Raw genomic sequence first — 24,530 nt, 5'->3', positions numbered from 1 at the left:
AATGTTTGTAACTTACTATTAGCACATATTGTACAACTGGTGGCTCCGGCTGCTGAGATGTATCCCTGACCACATTGTACTGGATCCTGACTAGCTACTGCACAGGAGAATCCTGCACTGCATTCAGAACATGTTTCAGCATTGGTGTCACTGGAGAAGGTAATGACAGTTATATATTAACAAATCTAACTGATTGGACAGGAAACATTGGTGTCACTGGAGAAGGTAATGACAGTTATATATTAACAAATCTACCTGATTGGACAGGAAACATTGGTGTCACTGGAGAAGGTAATGACAGTTATATATTAACAAATCTACCTGATTGGACAGGAAGCATTGGTGTCACTGGAGAAGGTAATGACAGTTATATATTAACAAATCTACCTGATTGGACAGGAAGCATTGGTGTCACTGGAGAAGGTAATGACAGTTATATATTAACAAATCTCCCTGATTGGACAGGAAGCATTGGTGTCACTGGAGAAGGTAATGACAGTTATATATTAACAAATCTCCCTGATTGGACAGGAAGCATTGGTGTCACTGGAGAAGGTAATGACAGTTATATATTAACAAATCTCCCTGATTGGACAGGAAGCATTGGTGTCACTGGAGAAGGTAATGACAGTTATATATTAACAAATCTCCCTGATTGGACAGGAAGCATTGGTGTCACTGGAGAAGGTAATGACAGTTATATATTAACAAATCTCCCTGATTAGACAGGAAACATTGGTATCACTGGAGAAGGTAATGACAGTTATATATTAACAAATCTCCCTGATTGGACAGGAAGCATTGGTGTCACTGGAGAAGGTAATGACAGTTATATATTAACAAATCTCCCTGATTGGACAGGAAACATTGGTGTCACTGGAGAAGGTAATGACAGTTATATATTAACAAATCTCCCTGATTGGACAGGAAACATTGGTGTCACTGGAGAAGGTAATGACAGTTATATATTAACAAATCTCCCTGATTGGACAGGAAACATTTGTGTCACTGGAGAAGGTAATGACAGTTATATATTAACAAATCTCCCTGATTGGACAGTAAGCATTGGTGTCACTGGAGAAGGTAATGACAGTTATATATTAACAAATCTCCCTGATTGGACAGGAAGCATTGGTGTCACTGGAGAAGGTAATGACAGTTATATATTAACAAATCTCCCTGATTGGACAGGAAACATTGGTGTCACTGGAGAAGGTAATGACTGTTATATATTAACAAATCTCCCTGATTGGACAGGAAGCATTGGTGTCACTGGAGAAGGTAATGACAGTTATATATTAACAAATCTCCCTGATTGGACAGGAAGCATTGGTGTCACTGGAGAAGGTAATGACAGTTATATATTAACAAATCTCCCTGATTGGACAGGAAACATTGGTATCACTGGAGAAGGTAATGACAGTTATATATTAACAAATCTCCCTGATTGGACAGGAAGCATTGGTGTCACTGGAGAAGGTAATGACAGTTATATATTAACAAATCTCCCTGATTGGACAGGAAACATTGGTATCACTGGAGAAGGTAATGACAGTTATATATTAACAAATCTCCCTGATTGGACAGGAAGCATTGGTGTCACTAGAGAAGGTAATGACAGTTATATATTAACAAATCTCCCTGATTGGACAGGAAGCATTGGTGTCACTGGAGAAGGTAATGACAGTTATATATTAACAAATCTCCCTGATTGGACAGGAAGCATTGGTGTCACTGGAGAAGGTAATGACAGTTATATATTAACAAATCTCTCTGATTGGACAGGAAACATTGGTATCACTGGAGAAGGTAATGACAGTTATATATTAACAAATCTCCCTGATTGGACAGGAAGCATTGGTGTCACTGGAGAAGGTAATGACAGTTATATATTAACAAATCTCTCTGATTGGACTGGAAGCATTGGTGTCACTGGATAAGGTAATGACAATTATATATTAACAAATCTCTCTGATTGGACAGGAAGCATTGGTGTCACTGGAGAAGGTAATGACAGTTATATATTAACAAATCTCCCTGATTGGACAGGAAACATTGGTATCACTGGAGAAGGTAACAACAGTTATATATTAACAAATCTACCTGATTGGATAGGAAACATTGGTATCACTGGAGAAGGTAACAACAGTTATATATTAACAAATCTCCCTGATTGGACAGGAAACATTGGTGTCACTGGAGAAGGTAATGACAGTTATATATTAACAAATCTCCCTGATTGGACAGGAAACATTGGTGTCACTGGAGAAGGTAATGACAGTTATATATTAACAAATCTCCCTGATTGGACAGGAAGCATTGGTGTCACTGGAGAAGGTAATGACAGTTATATATTAACAAATCTCCCTGATTGGACAGGAAGCATTGGTGTCACTGGAGAAGGTAATGACAGTTATATATTAACAAATCTCCCTGATTGGACAGGAAGCATTGGTGTCACTCAAGAAGGTAATGACAGTTATATATTAACAAATCTCCCTGATTAGACAGGAAGCATGCAAATGTAACAGGGAAGGGGGCAAAGAGGACTTTAATTAATTCAAGAAAAAATTGTATATTTTTCATGTTGAATAATTAGAATGAATACATAGAACATTTTTTAATGTGTTGGCAAGTCATGAAAAGAATATATTTGCCATGTGTGTTTTAATCATCAACGACCCATTTTACATTTAAATTACTGCTCAGTTGTTTCATAGACCAAAAAAAAAAGGGATACGCAGCTTGTTGATTTCATTGTAAGATATTACTTTGCATAATTAAAAACAGATTACTTCATATTTATATAACGGTGTACTATGGAGTTAAACATCCTGACTTACAGCGAGCGCAAGATATTTAAATACACCTACCAGGTGCGGGAGTTAGGTGTATTTAAATATCTGTAATGAGAATGAACAACCACAATTTGCAAGCGTGACTAATTTAATTAGCCTAAGTACCATCAAAGATCTCATCATCTGCGAGACGAGACTGTGTTATTATGTTAATTTACAGTCTATGGTTATTTCAAATTCCTGGAGCAATAAGTTTACCATAGTTGTGATGGTAATTCACTTCTATCATGTTACAGCCATTGCTGATTAATTTGTGGTCCAAGCCTCCCTTCTGGGGTTCCTGCAACGTTACAATATGCAAGATTCGCCATCTATACAATCCATCAATGCAAAAGTTAGGCTTGGAATTCAAATAGACATCAATGCCCGTGGCATGACTAAAGTGAATAGAAAGGCTTTATACTACAATAAGAATTTATCTAAACTTACAGGGAAACCCATAGAGTATGATGCAAAAAGTGTTAAATCCAATATATCCATTTAAATTCTGGATATATTGTATAGAAGTTCATGAGATATATTGGGCAATATTGACTATTGGATATATTCTCATTTTACCAAAACCAGAAGACAGTTATATTTGGATTTATTTGAATGTTAAATTCAAATTCAAATTCCTACCTATAATAGCCAGCACCGCATTGTGTACATGTGATGTCACCAGAAGCACTGTAATATCCAGCAGCGCAGGCAACTTTACTATTCTGGTTAGGACACTCATATCCAGCAGGACATGCATCACAGGAAGACAACGCTGAAATACAAACAAGAATGTTTACTGTAAACATCCATAAATCAATTAAAAGTGCCTCATTTGCATAAAAAACTGATTAGCTGCAACATTATTGCCTTCATTATTAAAACAGTCTTTAGTCAGAATTTAGTCTTCTTTTCTACTTTTATTCGCCCACCAGGACACCAACAAATATTTGTGTTTTGGTCATTGTATCATTACTATAATTTGTCAGGTTTAAATTTTAAAATTTCATAAAAAATCAGAGCAAAAAAAGTTAAAGCAAACAATTTTAAAGCATGCACATCAATTTTGAAAAACAAATTGACTAGAATCAGTTTTCGCATATTTTTCGTGTGTATTTATGACAATCACCTTTTACACCGATAAGTTTCTATACTGAATTATTCCTACCAACTAGAACGCCATTTGTTGATGGCAGCAACAACCAATAATAGTGAATCATCTAACCCCCCCCCCCCCCTGCCTGAGTGGTTGATTTATGGATGTCCAAGGGTGTTGGACATTTGATCATGTGACCGTACCTTCAATTTCATTATAAAATCCATCATCACACTGAATAGGTTCAGGCATTCCAGCGATTGGACATTTGAATCCGGCTGGACATGGTGTGCAGTCCTGACTACTGTTGTTGGCATAGTAACCGCTTCCACATTCTGTAGGTGACGATGTTCCAGCGGTACCACACATAAATCCAGCAGGACAGGCTGAACATGACACAGCACCAGCTGAGCTATAAGTACCAATCGAACATGTCTGTAATTTAAAATAATAATAATAATAATAATAAATTTATTGCAGTTTCCATTGGTTGACAACAGTAAAAGACATGAAGAAAACATCAACAACATCGTCCTCACTGGTGGCATGTACAATACCCTCACTGATTGTACATGGCACAACACCAGCTGAACTATATGTACCAATTGAGCATGTCTGTAATTTAGGATGACCAAACAACAGCGCCCTCAATGTTGGCATACTGTACATGACACATAGCACAAGATGATCCATAAGTACTAATCAAACACGTCTGTACTAGACGAATGAAAAGACATAACAATAACGCCCTCACTAGTTGAATATTGGTATAATTTGAAATGAATGTGTCGAGTCTGTTGAACTAAACAAGATTAATGAACTCTAATTGGCTTACTAACCCCAAAAGGGTAACCAATCAAAAATCACCTAGTTTGTTTGTTTGTTTGTTTGTTTGTTGTGTATTAATGGAATATAAATGTATTAAACCAGTAAAATCAGAAAACTAAGTTAGAAATTAAAAACTAAACTAGAAACTAATTTAAGCTAGAAATCTTTGAACCCAGTCATGGTTTTATATTATACTAAATATTATTTATATAAAAAGAAAACCCAAACAACTTACTCAATTCCTCATCAATTCTTAATTATAGAAATATAATATCTCATGGTAGCATTGTACTAATGATCAATATCAAAAGACACGAGTTTAAATCCTACCTTAGGCTGAACATTAAATGATTGGCCCCTACCCTGGGTGAGTGTGCCATAGACTCACTGGCTGAGATGGATGCAGCTTTGGGAAAACTTTGGTCAGACCAAAGTCCAAATGTTTGCAACTGGGCCTGGTTGATGCCAGGATAGTGCAATACATTGTAATTTAATAGAGAGAGTGCTGTCATGCACTGTATAAATCTGAAACATTGTCCCCTGCAAAAGATCGCCTATGTGTGATGTTTCAGCACCTGGGCAATGTTTTTGTCCTTCAAAAACAAATAAATACCATAAAATATAGTACTGTTTTTTCAAGATGGAGCTTTTGTAAAAAGTATGCAAACCAAGTTAAGATATACATAAAAAAATTAGGTAAATATATAATACAAGTTTAAACAATAAGAATTTCAAAATTTTGCAACTGAAAGCTTTGTCAATCTAGTGAGCTTGTAGAGAAACAGGGTCGAACAACTATACAATCAAAAAGGTGAATTCATTCATTGAGTCTTTAATAGCATCCATATATGGTAGCGATGAAAACTCAACCTTTTAACAACATGGCACCGTTATTCAAGCTGTCAGAGTGATGTATTCTATTTCTATATGTATTGCTTTAAACACTTCAATGTTTCCTTGCCACATGCCTGCAGTTATGTTTATGTTTTGTTTTTTTGTATACAAATTTAAATATTTTTTTAACACTTATGTATTATGAATTATTATATACATTTAATAATTATTTTTTTTAAATTATTCTGGTGTGCAAATTTTTACGATACATGTACCAAGTCTAGATTGAAAGACTGTATGAGAGTGTCGGTGTGTGTTGACAAATAATGTTGAGAGGAAGAGGTGATCTCCCAAAATATGACACATTATCCAAAACATTGCTCAGAACTATTTTTCAGGTAAATATGGTACTGTAAAACATGTATTAGAATCGCAGCTTCTATTAAAATGGAACAATGCAATAGAGGGGATGCGGCTTCTATTAGAGTAACTACACATACGAGAAATGGTGAATTTTTGGTTCTCAATTGTTCAAAAAGACTGTTGCGTTGCGACTTCTATTAGGAATGCGGCATCTGATACAGATTTTACGGTAGTTCCAAACATGAATACAGTTTCTATGGCAAAATACACTATATGTCAGGACTGGCATATGCAATTTGACATTAAACAGGGACATTTTTCACAAAAAAAAGAATAAGAAATAAAATGATCCGGTTCTTTGCCCTGTCTACATATCCTTTTAGACAGGTACATATTTTATTTGACAGCAGAGATTTTTTTAAACAAGAGAACAGGGGCACAGCGCCCTCATGCCATGGCCATACACCCCCTTACCCTGGGGAGCAGATCCTCTGGCAACCATAAAATTCTGATTGACCAGGGATCACATGTCTGATAGTAATTTTGGCCCCAAGAAACCATAGAATCCTTCATTTTAACTTAGAATTATCAAAAACTCCACACCCTGGTAGAAAGAACCCTATCTCCTCCGCTAAATTGCAGTGCTCGCTCTTGTAGTTTTTTCCTAGAAGAACCCCTGGACAGGGTATAAAAACTGTAACATAAACTCAAACAAAAGTATGTAGCTATTGATTGTCTTTTATTCTGATATTGTTTTTAGAAAAGTACTTTTCATTTTCTGGCTATAACCACAGTGATAATAGAACAACCATTGCGCTTCCCGCAGAAGACATTCTTATGCAAAATGTGATGTAGCAAATGTGATCAATGATTCAACATTATATGATTCAATAATTCCATGAATATAATAAATGTGTGGCACAAAAGAAATAAAATGCATGGCCCTCATGCCTCAAGCCAATCAGAAAACTGCACATATAAGTTGGTATAAATTGTCCAATCACAATAAACGTACCTGACAATCTGTTTCTTCATCTTGGTTTGTTTGGTCGTTATATGTGCCCCCAGGACAGGGTTCCTTGGCATCAGCTCCTCCAGTACAGCTATAAACAGACACAGAAACAATCATAAGTCAAAATTTCACAAAATAAATTTATATACTAGTAAGCTTTTTTCGGAAATTTTGACATTCAACAGGTTATTGACACCAGTAGTGTGAATGTGTGTATACTACAGTATATGGAAAACTATGGTAAGCCAAATAGATTCACAATCTACAATACAGAGTATAGATACAACTGAAGATAATATGCCACATATGATATTAGAACACAGGTGTGTGCAAAACAATAGGTGGTCAGGAAGTTTATATGTTTCACAAATAGAATTCATCCATCTGTAATGCGTCATACGAATGTTATATTACATGTAAGTTGTAATAATAATAATAATATGAGGTTTACCGGTTATTACGTGAATACTGCAAAGTATGCACAAAGACAGTACAGTGGGAATATCAACAGACGTGCAGAGGAAGTCGATGCAAAAGCGTACTGTCTGAGTGCATACTTTGCAGTATCCTCATAATAATCTTATTATTATACATCTTTTCCTCATGAGAATGCCAAAATCCAAAAAGTTTAGAACAGAATCAGCAAACTTCTTTGTGTAGAGTCCAGAAAATCCCTGGTGGCAGCCACGTTTGTTGTTATTATTAGAGGACGCTTACTCGCATAATCATTCTATATTTGGAATTCCCTTTTCCTAATATGATAGGATGAAAATACTCAGTGCAATACCGCAAAATTACGGCACGCTGTAACGTATGGCGTTATGGTAACAGATGTATAATAATAATTACACCATAATAAATAATGATAGTTCATCTTAAGTTGAAGTAATAAAGAATAAGTATAAAGTATAAAGAAATATTTGATGGAAATCTATAAGCAATATTATGAACTCAAAACAAAAACCAAACTTCATACAATTTCTTCCAAAATGCTGGGCTTGACTGATGTGTAATGTGTGAATGTTTCTCTCGTTTCTCTAATGTGTTTGTGCTATTGTTTTATTTTTCTAATGTGTCTGTGTTATTGTTTTCTATTGTCTAATGAGTTTGTTTTATTGTTTTCTATTGTCTAATGAGTTTGTTTTATTGTTTTCTATTGTCTAATGAGTTTGTTTTGTTTTCTATTGTCTAATGAGTTTGTTTTATTGTTTTCTATTGTCTAATGAGTTTGTTTTATTGTTTTATATTGTCTAATGTGATTGTTTTATTGTTTTCTATTGTCTAATGAGTTTGTTTTATTGTTTTCTATTTGTCTAATGAGTTTGTTTTATTGTTTTCTATTGTCTAATGTGATTGTTTTATTGTTTTCTATTGTCTAATGAGTTTGTTTTATTGTTTTCTATTGTCTAATGAGTTTGTTTTGTTTTCTATTGTCTAATGAGTTTGTTTTATTGTTTTCTATTGTCTAATGAGTTTGTTTTATTGTTTTCTATTGTCTAATGTGATTGTTTTATTGTTTTCTATTGTCTAATGAGTTTGTTTTATTGTTTTCTATTGTCTAACATGTATGCATGTGTGTAACTATTGCTGGGCAATATACAAATTAGCTGTAAAGCATGTCAGAATTTCTGTAGACTAAATGAAATGAAAGGAATTTTTTTTCTCAGTAAAGTATTGTGTTGATAATACATATGCTGTAATGCTGAGTTACTCTAACAATGGGTATTGTTATTGTGTTATTGTTAATTTATTATGCTAGCATTCACTGTCTGTACAGCTATAGAGCATTAATCACAACATACATGTATGCTTATCAGCACTGTTGTGTTCTGTAGAAATAAATCAAAAATGGATGACATGTATACAAGACTGGTCAAAGGAGTGTGCTGTACCATTTAGTGAAACAAGTTCACATGCCTATCATACAGTTAGTACATGCTTATTAAGCATGTGAGTCTAAGGGTATTAAAATGTCAAGTAAGACCCTGCTTCCTGACTTCAAAGCTTTTATTTATGAACTGTGCTACTGGTATAATAATGTTTTTATTCTGGAACAATTCCATGATTTCTTTCTCTGCAGGTTTATTTTCAAATGTTGGGATCATATCCTTCGCTTTATTGAACAGTTTGGTACGCAACTCATTATATTTGTTGCATTCCATCAGAAAGTGTATAGTGTTTGAAATTTACAAAAAATTAACACTTTTTATCACACAATATTGTCGTTTTCTTTGCAACAATAATCTGCGTGAGATCCATCCATAAATAGATGTATCAAATCATTATGGCCTACAGATTTGAGGAAGAGTTCAAAAAATGAAAAACAAGTACTGTGGAATACTTTATTTTCGCTTGGAATTAATTTTCACTATTTTCGCTGAAGGAATAATTCCGTGAAAATAAAATCCATTGAATATACTTTTTTTTTTCTATATTTTACATTCAACTTGTCAAAAATCAGTGAAAATAAATTCCATACAACACTCAAAAAGTTTATTCAGTGAAAATTAATTCCAGCTAAAATAAAGTATTTTACAGTATTAGATTGTACAAAATTACGAACAGGTAAATTATATTTTATTCATTTTCACATGTATAATTACAGCATTGATGCACTACACAACTGAATATCGTGCCACACTCAGTCTATGGTCTACATATGAATACAGTAACATGTAAACATTTTGAATAGAGTACAAATAGCAAAGAAACTTGCGCTATACTTGTAAAATAGAGAACTCAGTTTTTAAATTAGAGATTAAGAATACACATGTGAAATATGTTGACAGGCCGGTAATCATAGACCTTAGAAAACAAGGTCTACGTGGTAATTAGCAGATAATGGTACACAACTTAGTTCGTTAACTTCACGCTAAAAGGGAAGTTAAGGACCAGACCAAGAAAAAAAAAACACAATTCTAATAAGACCTTATTAGTTCTTTATAACTTGACACTGTAGGTAAACACTGTTCAACATGAATGTGTTGAGTAAAACGAATACCCAGTGTCATGCTAGTCTATTGTTCAGAAGTACAATGGGTATTGTGTGAAATAAAGGGACCACCACCACCACAATCTGTACAAGTATCCAAAGTGGTGATAATTTAAGGAGATATTGGAGAAGTCTTAAGAGGAACATTGACTGATGAAATAAATATTTGCCTTATTAGAAGCACGTCGCCAATAGTTGCCGCCTTAGCAGCACATCGCCAATAGAAATACATGTACCATATTAGCTATATTAATGCACAGTCCCTCTATCACCAGATTGACTGTACATGAGTCAATGCAACCTTCACAAAATAAGAAATTTTGTTTTCAACGGTACAAACAGGATGACATTTCCACAAGTTTATACATAGAAACATGCATTTATGAAATATATGATGGCAGTTTGTAATGAAAACTAACTAAAAAAACTAAATGTTTTAGGGAGGTCAATATTTAGAAAAAAAGTCATATTTTTTTCATATTTTTTTTAAGACCTCTATCCAATCAGGAATTATGTCTATCTGTTTAACAATTGTGCAAAGATATGCGAAAAAATAAACAAAAATAGGGGAAAAGTGACATCAACATTTTGGTTTGAAACATTACAGAACTTAACGGGTTAAAACAAAAATGAATAAAATATCTGGGTTTTACTGTCTCTGATGACAAAATGCTATAAAATAGAAAAAAAATGTTTCCTTCATAAAGCAGTGAATTTAAAACCACATATCAACACAAAATCAAATTACCTATTAAAAGTTATTTAATTAAACAATTAAATATTGCTCACTCATATGTTAAGTTAAGTTTTAGCACCAGAATATACTTAATGGCTTGCCCATAACTGAGAAAAAGAAATAATAACAACGTAGCTACGACCCCTAAAATCCTAATCATTCTTTATGGTATTTGTATGCAGTAGGTTGTGGTTATTGTCTGGTTGCCAGTACACAACACGTTAAGTAGTAGTGCTCTTTTATACCTGGCTTTAAATACCCACACTGACGTATTTACTTGCTGACTCAACTATTTACCAGTCTCTAATTGGATTTTTAATAGCCATACTCCATATAAATTGAGCCACAACATTTTAATACACAGACTAAGACCTAAATTTGATGTTTTTTTAGAGTCAGTATATTATTTTCATAAGTTGTGTTTTCTTTATTTTTTCTCTTAATTTGGAGTAAATTTAGACCCCCCCCCCTCCCACCTCAACCCAATATTGATGTTGTAGGCCATTGCACATTAGTTTTTTTTTAGGTTTCTGCATGAATTCAAAAAAGAAATCCAATTTTCAAGAACAATTTAAATAAAACCACTATTTTTATTACAATTTTAAATCCCACTTACATAATTTCGGAAAGCAAATTGACTAAAAACCATAATATTTTAATAAGCAAACCAATTTTTTGTTGTGCCAGGTGATAATTCCTGACATAGAATGATCTTTTTTACATCCAAATCAATGTACTAACTATTAAAAATATTCCAGAAACCATATTTCATGTTCAGAAACACATAACAAGGCTGTGTGATCTTCCTATTATTATGCACTGTTAAATTTGTATTAGAAGCTGCGACTTCTATTAAAATGGTACAATGCAACAGAGGGGATGCGACTTCTATTATTAGAGCATCTACACATGAGAAATGAGGAATTTTTGATTCTCAATTGTTTAAAAAGAATGGGTGCGACTTCTATTAGGGATGTGGTTTCTAATACAGATTTTACGAACTACTTTTGTATCACCCATACCTGGGAAAACATCACCTGTGGACCTAGTCTTCCAGTGTATAAAAAACATTGTAGTACCGTAAAATCTGTATTAGAAGCCGCATCCCTAATAGAAGTCGCACCCATTCTTTTTAAACAATTGGGAACCAAAAAATCATCATTTCTCGTATGTGTAGATGCTCTAATAGAAGCCGCACCCCCCTCTATTGGATTGTACCATTTTAATAGAAGCCGCGGTTTCTAATACAGATTTTACAGTAATTAAATTGTATCATCAACACCTTCAATTAGAATCTCTTAATTTCCAGTTCGAAAAAACAAAAAACTATCCTTTTTTTGATTTTAAAAACAATTTAGACGCATTTTATGGCTGCATTTATTTTACATATTATTTACAATCACATTTCATTAAAGAAGCAAGCAATCAAGAAACAGAGTAACCAGGTGAAAAGGAAACGAGGGCAATATTATAATGGCTCTACTTAACAGATTTATTCCCGATTATGCTAATATGAGGTTGGGAAAAGGACAAACAGACATGAATAACAATTGGAACATAGAACAAGTGCTTTCATTGTGAATGTGATAGCTCAGGTCAGGTTTGGGTTATTGCGAACATAGACTCAATTGGGTAGGAAGGCATGAATAATTAGACTGTTATGAGACACACTCTCTACTGTGGACAATGTGTGAATACTAAAATAGAAACTATAAACAAACATTTCATCATCACTATGGTTACAGACATCAACAATGCCACTAAATCTCATAAATAAGTTAGTTTTAACAGTTGAGAAAAACATCACAAAAACTGTAAATATAAGCATCTAGAATAGCTATATTGTTCACTTTCACAGGAATAATACACATTTTTAACTACTTTGTAATGATTTTTTGTCAAGATCACTAACATAGATAATTTTCTCAAAATATTAACAAAATAACAGAAAAATAAGAAACATTTCAGAAAGATAAACTCCATTATATATTTCGGTTGCTTTGTAATAATGTACAAAATAAAAATTGATATAAACATTTAATCTTTTATAATAAAGCAAAAGAAAATACAAGTAAAAAGTATATATGGTAGGAATCTTATTGTAAATTTATTTTAAATTCCAGTGAAATTAAGTAATTTTACATTGGTATATAGCCACCATGCTGATATTGAACGTGTTTACGCGATAATTTAAAATTAAAGTGAAAAATCAAAAGAAGCATGCATATAAAGGTGTGCTGTAGTGAAGTCACCTTTTTGGGGTGGACGGAAACACAGTATTTTGCCAAAACTAAATCACAATGTAAACCTTGTGAGGTGTATTTCCTTATAACTGAATAGATTCCATTTCAAATATCAGAGTTGATTGGACTCAACGATCCATGAATGTCAACGTCAATCACTTGAGTAAGTAATTGAAATCTCACATTGAATTTAGACACTGCTTCCAATACGGAACTGGCATTGAATATCACAGTTTATTGTGAAACGGAGTCATATTCAATGGATTTAAGAGTTTGGCCACCATTCTTGAATTTGTTTTAAAAACATTTTTTTTTTTTATTTTCCCACCGAATTAATATGTACATTTGACACAGCATGTTTAGTACATAGCTGGGAGAACACTGCTGCAATATTTTAGTTTTTCAGACTTATTTGGAATTCACAGTTTTGTCAAAAAAGATATAATTCAGTTGTGAACATATTTTAAATTTAAGCATCAGTCAAATGAGGAGTCTCTTCAGAAAATTCAGCGAAATTCTTGAAAAAAAAAATACAAAAATAAAATGTAGTACCACAAAAGAGGTTACACTACATGTACAAATAACATGTGACTGCCAAGATAATTTCACACAAATATACTGAAGCAATTTTATGATTATTCTATTAGTTAATAGAAATATTCATGAGGTTTAATAAATCATATCTTATCAATTTTCTTTGGAAATATTTATTAAGATTTACATGTATATCAAATAATCCATTAAGTTTTATGCTTCCTGATATAAATACCTCAGATTTTAAAATATTGAATCTTGAAATCAGTAAATTACATGAAATTAAAACTTTCATTGATGCTAAAACAAAAAAATATACATTGTACTATGGTAATATACATGTATTTTGATAGTAAATGATTTATTTTCACCAATTTACTCTTTATTGTATTGTATAGGTAGAGAAGGTCATGGCATAAATTAGGTTTCTAGTTGCTATGACAACTGTAAACTAAGGCTCTGTTAATTTCCGTAGCACTTAGTATTCAGTCAGTACAGAATTTGAATCTATCTGTTTCAGTAAGGATCTGAATTTGAATGTAGAATATCACAGTTTAGTATCTGCTCTTTTAGAAGCACATCTTCAAAAAAATGGAAATAGTTAAAAATAGTAAAAACGGTATAGCCAGAACATGTAATTTTAAATACAACTAACACTAAATAAGTGTAAAATGACCATTTGTCTTGAAAAAGACAGCCACAGGGTCACATGACCCGGAAGTAGTTGCGAATTTGCTTTTCAGTTACATACATGTACAAACAAGAACAAACTAGAATGAAATTTGAAACGCTGGCATTTAGAATCAAATTAATCCATGATGAAAAACAACTGACAGAGTTAAGAACCAAAATGAAAATCTTGTGTGACTGTGAATGTGAATATGGTCAAATGTTATTGTTTTGTTTGAAGCCTTTGCCATGTTAAATAATAGACACAGTTTCCCCCAGATATTCGCCATGCCAATAGCCAGACATTAATAAGCAGTTCTGTAGATTCATTTTTTTTAGCATCTTAAGGAGCCATCAAGCTACAAATTAAATCACAATTAATATTCTGCCAATAGCTGGACATTAATGAGCAGTTCTGTAGATTCAGTTTTTTCAGCATCTTAAGGTGCCATCAACCCACCAATTAAATCACAAGTAATATTCTGCCAATAGCTGGACATTAATGAGCAGTTCTGTAGATTCAGTTTTTTCAGCATCTTAAGGTGCCATCAACCCACCAATTAAATCACAATTAATATTCTGCCAATAGCTGGACATTAATGAGCAGTTCTGTAGATTCAGTTTTTTCAGCATCTTAAGGTGCCATCAACCCACCAATTAAATTTCAAGTAATATTCTGCCAATAGCTGGACATTAATGAGCAGTTCTGTAGATTCATTTTTTTTAGCATCTTAAGGTGCCATCAACCCACCAATTAAATCACAAGTAATATTCTGCCAATAGCTGGACATTAATGAGCAGTTCTGTAGATTCAGTTTTTTCAGCATCTTAAGGTGCCATCAACCCACCAATTAAATTTCAAGTAATATTCTTTTTGTTACACAATCAAAGATTGGCCAAATTACAAAATCAAGCTTGGATGTGATTAAACCTTTTCACCACCAGACTTTCTCGTCCAAATTTTTCTGTAATTTTGTTTCTTGTATTCTTCAATATTTCTGGAAATGAACTTTAATTGTGGAGCCAACAGACATAATTTGAGTCAATTTTCAGTTTTTATGCACAAAATTTGGCTATTTTTGACCCAACCTTCTGAAGGAAATTGCAGACTATAAACGGGACTATTTTGTGAATTTGTGAAGAAAAGAGGGAACTTGTGGTGAAAAGGTGAAGATTACCCTGAGTTGCAAACTAGAATACTGAGTTGTTTTCTGTCCAGCCATTAGGTTCCTCTCCTTTGAATATATAGGACAACTATTAAAATTGAACTAGTGTGTCAATGTAAACATTGAATATTATGAACTTGCGTATTACGGTTATTTTTGTTTAGCGTACTCCTGAATTCAAACAGTAATGTATGACAAGATTTATTGTAGTGATGAAGACAAATAATAACTTTGACAGAATATCTCACAAACACAGTAAATTTCAGATTTTCAAGTTACCCCGGTACTCAAATTTTTTTTTTTTTTTTGTGTGCCAGGTGACAGTTCTGGACATTGAATATTACTGTTGTCTCTCCTGACTTTGTTTTTTATGTATGCAAATTGCAAATTTTTGCCACAGAAGTCATATTCCTGTTTGGAACTACATGACAGGGCTGTGCAGCCATCTCCTTATCAAATGGCAATTCAATGTGCTATCCTGGCGTCAACTAGGCCCAGTCAAACACCTGCGGACCTTAACCAAGGTTCCCCTAAAGTCACATTCGTGAGTGAATGAATCTCAGCCAGTGGAATTGGCCGTCCCATTCATTGAGACTGTGGCACACTCACCCAGGGTAGGGGTCGACCCTTTTGATGTTCAGCCTAAAGTAGGATTCGAATTTGGGTCTATGATGCGACAACCACTATGCTACCAGTGAAATTGAAAAATCTTTCAACTACATGTAAGTTTAGCCAACAATACAAGAAAAGTTGGTAGCATAGTTTGATTGTGATTTTACCAGAACTTTAACATTGTAGTATCCCTTCCATGCACATTATAAATAAATAAATGAACGGACTCTGAAGAGTAGGTAACCTTTAACCTCTTGTAAAGGTGAAAACACTCAACATACACTGAAGTAATACAAATGTCTCTCGTATATCATGGAAGTAAACACTTTATAAACAATGTACATTTCTAGGCAACCATAAACTCTGGAGTCTGTTTTTCTACAGTAAATAAGACTGGTTTATGGATTATCATATACCTACATATATATTATATACCAATACTCTCCTCAGTAAAACAGCATGGAATATTGACTAATTTGCATAACAACACCATATGTTAATTACAATAATATATTCATTGTTATGCTAAATAGGCTATATTGTTAATCAAAATATAAACTCTTTAATGCTCCCGGGAGAGTCCTGTATACATGTACATATTCCCCTTCCTCGTAACGCCATGAGAAACCCAATGAGCGAGCCATGTAATGATTTTCCATATCACACGGGCACTGTTTTACCATATTTCGACAAACATATTCCTTTTATGGATTTAGAGAGGCATGCACTCCGAACTGGTTTCAGCCAGTTGTACCGGTGTTGCCAGAGATGACGTTCGTAGCTATAGTCGGCTCTGATCTTGACAGTACAGAAACTTTGCTGTTATGTTTTGAGGCTTGTCATTATAAAAGATTGATCACATTAGCTACAACTAATATATTTCAGAACTGAAATACATAACCACATTCAAGAGATGACATATTCCCTATAATGATTCTCACGTATTTCTCTTTTTTACGTGAGAACACACTAGGAAACAATCATTCTCACGCACGCGAGATTGGGACGCAAAACCTTATAATGATTCTCACGTATTTTTTCTATTTATGTGAGAACACACTAGGAAACAATCATTCTCTCGCACGTGAGATTGGGACGCAAAACCTTATAATGATTCTCACGCATTTTTTCTATTTATGTGAGAACACACTAGGAAACAATCATTCTCACGCACGTGAGATTGGGACGCAAAACCTTATAAGGGTTCTCACGCATTTTTTCTTTTTACATGAGAACACACTAGGAAACAATCATTCTCACACACGTGAGATTGGGACGCAAAACCTTATAAGGGTTCTCACGCATTTTTTCTTTTTACGTGAGAACACACTAGAAAACAATCATTCTCACGCACGTGAGATTGGGACGCGAAACCTTATAAGGGTTCTCACGCTTTTTTCTTTTTACGTGAGAACACACTAGGAAACAATCATTCTCACGCACGTGAGATTGGGACGCAAAACCTTATAAGGGTTCTCACGTATTTTTTTCTTTTTACGTGAGAACACACTAGGAAACAATCATTCTCACGCACGTGAGATTGGGACGCAAAACCTTATAAGGGTTCTCACGCATTTTTTCTATTTATGTGAGAACACACTAGGAAACGACCATTCTCACGCACGTAAAAAGTAATTACGTGACAATGGCTAATTTCCGGCTCAACTTACGTACGTGAGAAAGACGTGAGAATGATCAAAATTTTGACCTATAAATAACTCAATAAATGGTAGAAATAAGATTAACAGTAATAACCGAGATAAATAAAGCACCAGTAGTTGTGTTATGCCATTGAACCAGTATCAGTATTATTGTAAACTCTAGAAAATCAATCTGAGTCAAAATTTCTTGTTTTTACTTTCTAATATTTTTTTGTCAAAAATCTGCAGTTTGCATACTTTCATTCCATAGTGAACAAAGCGTTCAACATAAAACTGCAAATTGTGCTAAAAATGTAATTTTAGGTGTACAGTAATAAATATATGCCTACACTACAGTTTGAGAAAAAACTCAGTGTTCAATATGATTTATATTGCAAGTACACATCCAATATTACATTTAATAAATATTAGCTCTATTAGAAGTATGTGTGCTGTCCTTTTAAAACATACAACTTTCTCCTATTGGAGACGTGCTTCCAATACAGCAAATATGGTGCTATTGGGCTTGACAAATTACAGTATCTGTGACAAGGAGATTTCAACCCAGGGTAAATAAGACAAGAATTCATTTGATAGATATTCCGATCGACTGAAAGTTTGACTTGCTATGTGACAGTAAGTGTTACATCAGTAGACGTGTCACCGTTTCAAGTGACAACCATTTCTATTATCACACTTGTAATAACTCATTCTATGACAGCAGAAAAACAATGGCTCAAGTGAATGGCTTGAAAAAACAGGTACCAGTATTATACAAATACATTCATGGGAACTATTTTCCTAAATATTTCAATGATAACAGCAGCAAAAGTCATTTAGATAAACACATTATGCTTAATAAAATGATATGTTAAATAGAACAAGTATGTTAAGGAATATGTCACCATGATCCCACCATGATATCACCATAATCCCAAAATGATGTCACATGATGTCACCATGATCCCACCATGATGTCACCATGATCCCACCATGATCCTACCATGTCACCAAATTATCACCAAGTTGTCACCAAGTTGTCACCATGATGTCACCATGATGTCACCATGATGTCACCATGATCCCACAATGCTGTCACCATGGTTCCACACATGTATATATACTTACTAGTATCCTACAGGACATGCTACACAAACACTGTCATAATATTCTCCAAGGTTACAAGTAGGGCTGCATGTCTGGCCTGAAATAAATAAACAAATAAATAATAAGGGAAACACTAATAAGGTTCTATACTACTATTTGTTTTTCTTTTTCTACTATTTATGAAAAGGCAAAATAAAAGAAATTCAGTGTTCCCGATAACCCTCCATTCCCAGTTTTTGGGGAGAATGATCTCAAAATTAGTTATTTCTGTGGACATTTAGCTTATTCCACCAATGTTGCATTTTTTTATTTTATTTGCTTCCTTGTATATAGTGAATGACTGTTACTTAGTTGTCTAAAAAAACTATATTCTGAAAACTAACTTAGATGTCCTCACAAAAAGTACAACTTATTATCCCAGATAAATATCCTAACAATAAATAAATATCCCAGAAACACTGAATCTGTTTTATTTGGCATGAGATGTATTTATTTTTATTTGTTTCAAATTTTTATTTTTAATCAAACTACTCTGAATGCATTAATCATTCACTGGTTTTTTATTTTCCTATTTTTGCCGATATGTAAAATCCACTAAATTAAATCCATGTGACCGTGTAAAATTGCTTAAAGCGAAATTGCTTAGGGACAACGTCAAAAGATCGATGTCGGATAAAAAACTTAATTCCTTTAGTTTTTTTCCAAACCCCCCTACCCCCCACTGAAAAATATTGGTCATGGCGTCAGACTACATTCACCATTAAATACAAATTGATAATCGGACAGTAGTATTGCGTAGCAGTTCGTTGTCGGGTGGGTGTAAAAAGATTTTACAAATGCACCTCATTTGATGCACAGATTTACACTTGAACCAAACCATTTTTCTGTTTGTTTTTTCCCTTTTCGGTTATTTCTGTCCATGATTGGATAGAAAAAAACGAACTACAAATACTCCAAGATTTGTTTGACTTCATTAAAAAATAAAATCGTTTTTGTAGGATGGAAACTTTTTGAGGTCAAAACCCCCCACCCCCAAACTAAAGGAAATAAGTTTTTCATCCGACATCGATCTTTTGACGGTGTCCCTTAAAGCATTGAAATAGTGAAATTAAACGCCAGTGAAAATAAATGGTTTTACAGTAATATATCAGACCTAGTCGGTTTATATCAATTATGGAATATCGAAGAGAGAAGAAATAATAGCTACACAAACTTAGGAGACTTTAAGGGAGTCCTGATATGACAGGATAGAGCATGATATACAGTCACTCAAGGCTATAAATAGAATTGATAAATAGTGAGAAAAAAGCAGCTTTATTTGACCACATATTTTAGAATCAATTTTATAGATCAGAGTCAAAGAATGGAAGTAAAGCTAAAACTCTTGTTAATGAGGTAAAATGGATTGTGTGTGTATTGACCTGTTGTAAACAATCTCCTCATTCAAGGTATTGATCCATTAATTAGATCGATAGAACACTGTATAGTGAATACATTTTATTGAATCTCAATCAATCTGATCACAGTAGTGAATTCTTGATTTGAGAACTCAATTTAAAGCTGTCTATTGCTGCAATGTGATTTGAGGACTCAATTTAAAGCTGTCTATTGCTGCAATGTGATTTGAGGACTCAATTTAAAGCAGTCTATTGCTGCAATGTGATTTGAGAACTCAATTTAAAGCTGTCTATTGCTGCAATGTGATTTGAGAACTCAATTTAAAGCTGTCTATTGCTGCAATGTGATTTGAGAACTCAATTTAAAGCAGTCTATTGCTGCAATGTGATTTGAGAACTCAATTTAAAGCTGTCTATTGCTGCAATGTGATTTGAGAACTCAATTTAAAGCTGTCTATTGCTGCAATGTGACTTGAGAACTCAATTTAAAGCTGTCTATTGCTGCAATGTGATTTGAGAACTCAATTTAAAGCTGTCTGTTGCTGCAATGTGATTTGAGGACTCAATTTAAAGCTGTCTATTGCTGCAATGTGATTTGAGGACTCAATTTAAAGCTGTCTATTGCTGCAATGTGATTTGAGAACTCAATTTAAAGCTGTCTATTGCTGCAATGTGATTTGAGAACTCAATTTAAGGCTGTCTATTGCTGCAATCTGACTACACAGAAATTATAACCACAAATTCTGCTTCCCAGTCGGTCTCCAGATTATTCAGTTATGCTCGTTTTATGACAAGATAGCATAAAAAAAAAAAATATTAAAATACTGTGAAATACTTTATTTTTGCTGGAATTAATTTTCGCTGAAAAGACTTTTGGGGCATTTTGTATGGAACTTATTTTCACTGATTTTTGATGAGTTTAATGTGAAATATAGGAAAAAAAGTATATTCGCTGGATTTTATTTTCACGGAATCATCCATTCAGCGAAAATAGCGAAAATAAATTCCAAGCGAAAATAAAGTATTCTAAAGTACTCTATTTGAATTAAATTATCAATATTTTAAAATGTCTCACTCAATAATTTATTCAGTTAGAAACGAGGAATTATTTTTTTTTTAGTTCATTCTGGACTGACTTGTCCTTGTCCTGAACAGCCTAAGCAAACCAAACTCAATTACCATGTGCTGGCTTATTACAACTATTCATTATGATTATGATCTTCTCAACACCATACTTTTTCCCGCCAAAATGTTTTCTAACTTTTTTAATTTTTTTAAATTTATCGATAATTTTGGACCAAATGGACGTTATTTCTGATTCACAACATGTATATCACTGGTAACCACCCAGACAGGTTGTGCATATTCACAAATCGATTTAAATAGTATCAATTACGAGAAAGAAGGAAACCTGAGACGTTTTAAAATCATTTCCTGATATTAACCTAAGCAGATCCTTTTAGTGCTAGAACTACAATAATATAATCAAATTTATTCAGGAAATCAATATTCGTGTACAGTATATGAGTGTTATAGCACATGTTAGGGACAATACAGCGGTTGCTAGGAAAAGGTTTTCTACTTGGCAACCCCAATTATAAACCAGCCACTTACACTGCTTACATGTTTGTTTTCTCAGTGTATATAGAAAGTAATGAAATACAAATAGATACAGCTTCTAAAGTTTTAAATAGCATTCAGTAAAGTATAAAAATATTCATGAAGGATAAATACGTGTAGCGAAATATTTTTTCTTAGACTAAATTTGATTTCAATGTACTGTAAAATGACTAATTTTCACCGGGTTTAAATTTCGCTGATTTACCATTCCAGGCATATTCATTGGGTTTTAAATTCATGGTTTTATCATTCAGATAATGTGTTCTATACTCAATTTAATTAACATATTCACTGGGTTTTAATTTAGCGCATTTTCCTGTCAGCGAAATAAGCAAAATTAAAACCCAGTGAATAATTAACCCTTTTACATTAACAACCACACAACTTAATTAAAGACACAGCAGGGAATGGTATCATGAATACACAAATAAATGTCTTATTAGGATGTCAGATTCTGCTGACAATGTTAGTGCATGGATAGATATATCATACTAATAAGGCAATTTATTGTGATAAATCAGTAATTAATGAATTTGGTGAACCAATGACAAAAACATATGGACAAGACAATGCTCAAAAATGTTTTTGCTTAGAAGTAAACATGATTTATTTAAATCAATAAGTAATACCGGTATTTTGTTACATACATGTACATGGTGGGCAAATCTAATTATTATTATCAGGTAACAACCCTAGCATAATTTATAAAGAGCTTCATACAGATACTTATATCATTATTTGTTAGGCTTCATAGTTGTATTTTGCTATCATTTAGATAATGTGTTCTATGGTCAATTTTACATATTCACTGGGTTTTAATTTAGCACATTTTCCAGTCAGCAAAATAAGCAAAATTGAAACCCAGTGAATAATTAATCCTTTTACAGTATTTAATTTGTTAAGTCGATGGATCTCTATTTTCTAAGTTACGTGTATGTGATGGATCTTAGTAAAAGTTTGTGGGTGTAGGATGACACAATATTTTTTTCAAGCATTCCAGCAACATAGTTGTTATGGTGACAGGTCATGTGATGCTAGGTAGTATTAATGTGCCAGTCCAATGTAGCCACCATATTAGAAACGCCTCCTGCACAATAGTCATAGCTGCTCATTTACTTCCTGATTGAAGAAGAAACAGGTGGTTTTTTCAATGTCTAATTATTTAACACAAATTTTTTCCTTTATCCATAACAAACTGAAATGATATCGTCCAAAGATTTTGCATAAAAATTGCTTAAAAATTGTAAAAGCATAAAATATCATGGGAAATACACTATTTTGATATTTAGATCATATTTCCTGATGATTCAGTGAAATAAAGTTCTATCGTGATTTAATTTAATTTATCTGCAAAACCAGATTTTAAACCCAGTGAATAACTAATGCTTTCATTTTTCTCCTCTGCGCATGGTGACTTTATTGTGATACGTCTTTTACTAAATGTGGAATAAATAAATCATGATCACATACTAGCTGTCACTTACACTCATTACACTAAATTTCTTGGACTTTAAATCAAAATGTCAGTTCATGGGATTATTTTCAGAGCATAGTAAAACTAAGTTGATACTATATTGACAGCTTACTTCAGCTGATTGCATCCATTGTGATTGGCCGTGAACTCATCCTAATATGACTGTAACTAAGTCTCAAATATTTCCAACACATGTAAACAAGTTGATTCTTTTGTTGACAAAAAATACCATCACTACCTGAGATCTTTATCTCATATACCCACCGTACATTTGTGTAAGTAAGAAAGAAAGTCACTTTGATTTTTTGTTGTGGAAGTGAATATTTCATATCAAATATTGATTCTGTAACAGAAAATCCAAAGTATAATTAAGTGACTTGATGACACCATTTTATAATACTAAAAAATCACTCAATCACAAATTAATCTACAAGGATGCTTGACAATTTTAATCAATTAGCAAAACTTGTGAACACTTTAATTAAGGGTACAGCGTAAAATTAAATATGAATTTTTAAGTATTATAAACACAATCTATCCCAAGATACAACTCTCAAGGTAAAATGTGAAGTCATAGTTGTAGGGTTCCCCAATCCAAAAAACATGGCATCCTAATTAAAATAATAGTTTTTAATAACCATGACCGAAACTGTATTCAATCCCCCCACCAACTTTATATCCATTCAGAAAATATATTATTTTAATATATATATAAATAAATATGACAATATTTTTGTTTGTTTATTACACTGCTATGAAATACAAAAATTCATTTTTAGTTGTGATGTAGTCAACGGAAGTTCAATAAAGGTAGAAAGAGATAGTGTTAGTAAAAAAAATCACCTAAGAACTAGTCACCAGCACTTTTGAATGTGTTAGGATGTTACTTGAAAAAGGAATTACATGTAGTTAACAAATCGAAAAACAGTGGAAAACAAATTAAACCTAGTCTTTTTACAGTGAAGGTTTTGTAAACAATTTGCCATGTTGAATTGAGTACAAAGTACATGAATATGAATACATCATCGCATAATGCACGGGACACCAGACATAAATTATTGGATTCGTATATATACGGCGTTCACTGCACAAACTGAAAAGTGTGTTCAAGTCAGAGATTCAACACTTCTTTGACGCCAAAGATATTGATATATACGTTGCTTTACAAATAGCAGACAGGCAGTAACACTGTCATTACACAAACTGTACATCGCTAAATTTCGGACTACGATATCGAACTACACCTGTGGTTCAGATGTCTTCCTCCACCAAATCAAACCCAAATTCGGCAACTATAACTATTATTTGTTACCAGAAATTGAATATACTCTTATTTTTAATCCGCCGTGGTCGAGATAGCATTTATAGGT

The 24,530-nt window shown here is 33.2% G+C and overlaps 1 protein-coding gene across 1 annotated transcript in view; it reads right to left on the bottom strand.

Annotated features, from left to right (window-relative positions):
- LOC146746114 (uncharacterized) overlaps positions 1–24,530 on the bottom strand; it is a 28,967-nt gene that overhangs the window by 3,739 nt on the left and 698 nt on the right. Inside the window, exons 2-6 of the mRNA XM_085498984.1 lie at positions 18,691–18,766; positions 6,974–7,061; positions 4,137–4,368; positions 3,480–3,612; positions 17–150 (exon numbers count right to left, since the gene is read on the bottom strand). Coding sequence (XP_085355110.1) covers positions 17–150; positions 3,480–3,612; positions 4,137–4,368; positions 6,974–7,061; positions 18,691–18,766 — 663 coding nt within the window. The remainder of the gene's footprint in view (positions 1–16; positions 151–3,479; positions 3,613–4,136; positions 4,369–6,973; positions 7,062–18,690; positions 18,767–24,530) is intronic.

The sequence above is a fragment of the Saccoglossus kowalevskii genome, chromosome 5 (genome assembly GCF_978046115.1).
Source record: "Saccoglossus kowalevskii chromosome 5, keSacKowa6.1, whole genome shotgun sequence".
Taxonomy (NCBI): Eukaryota; Metazoa; Hemichordata; class Enteropneusta; family Harrimaniidae; genus Saccoglossus; species Saccoglossus kowalevskii.
The sequence above is the reverse complement of the archived record's forward strand: the minus strand, read 5'-3'. Positions and strand labels throughout refer to the sequence as shown.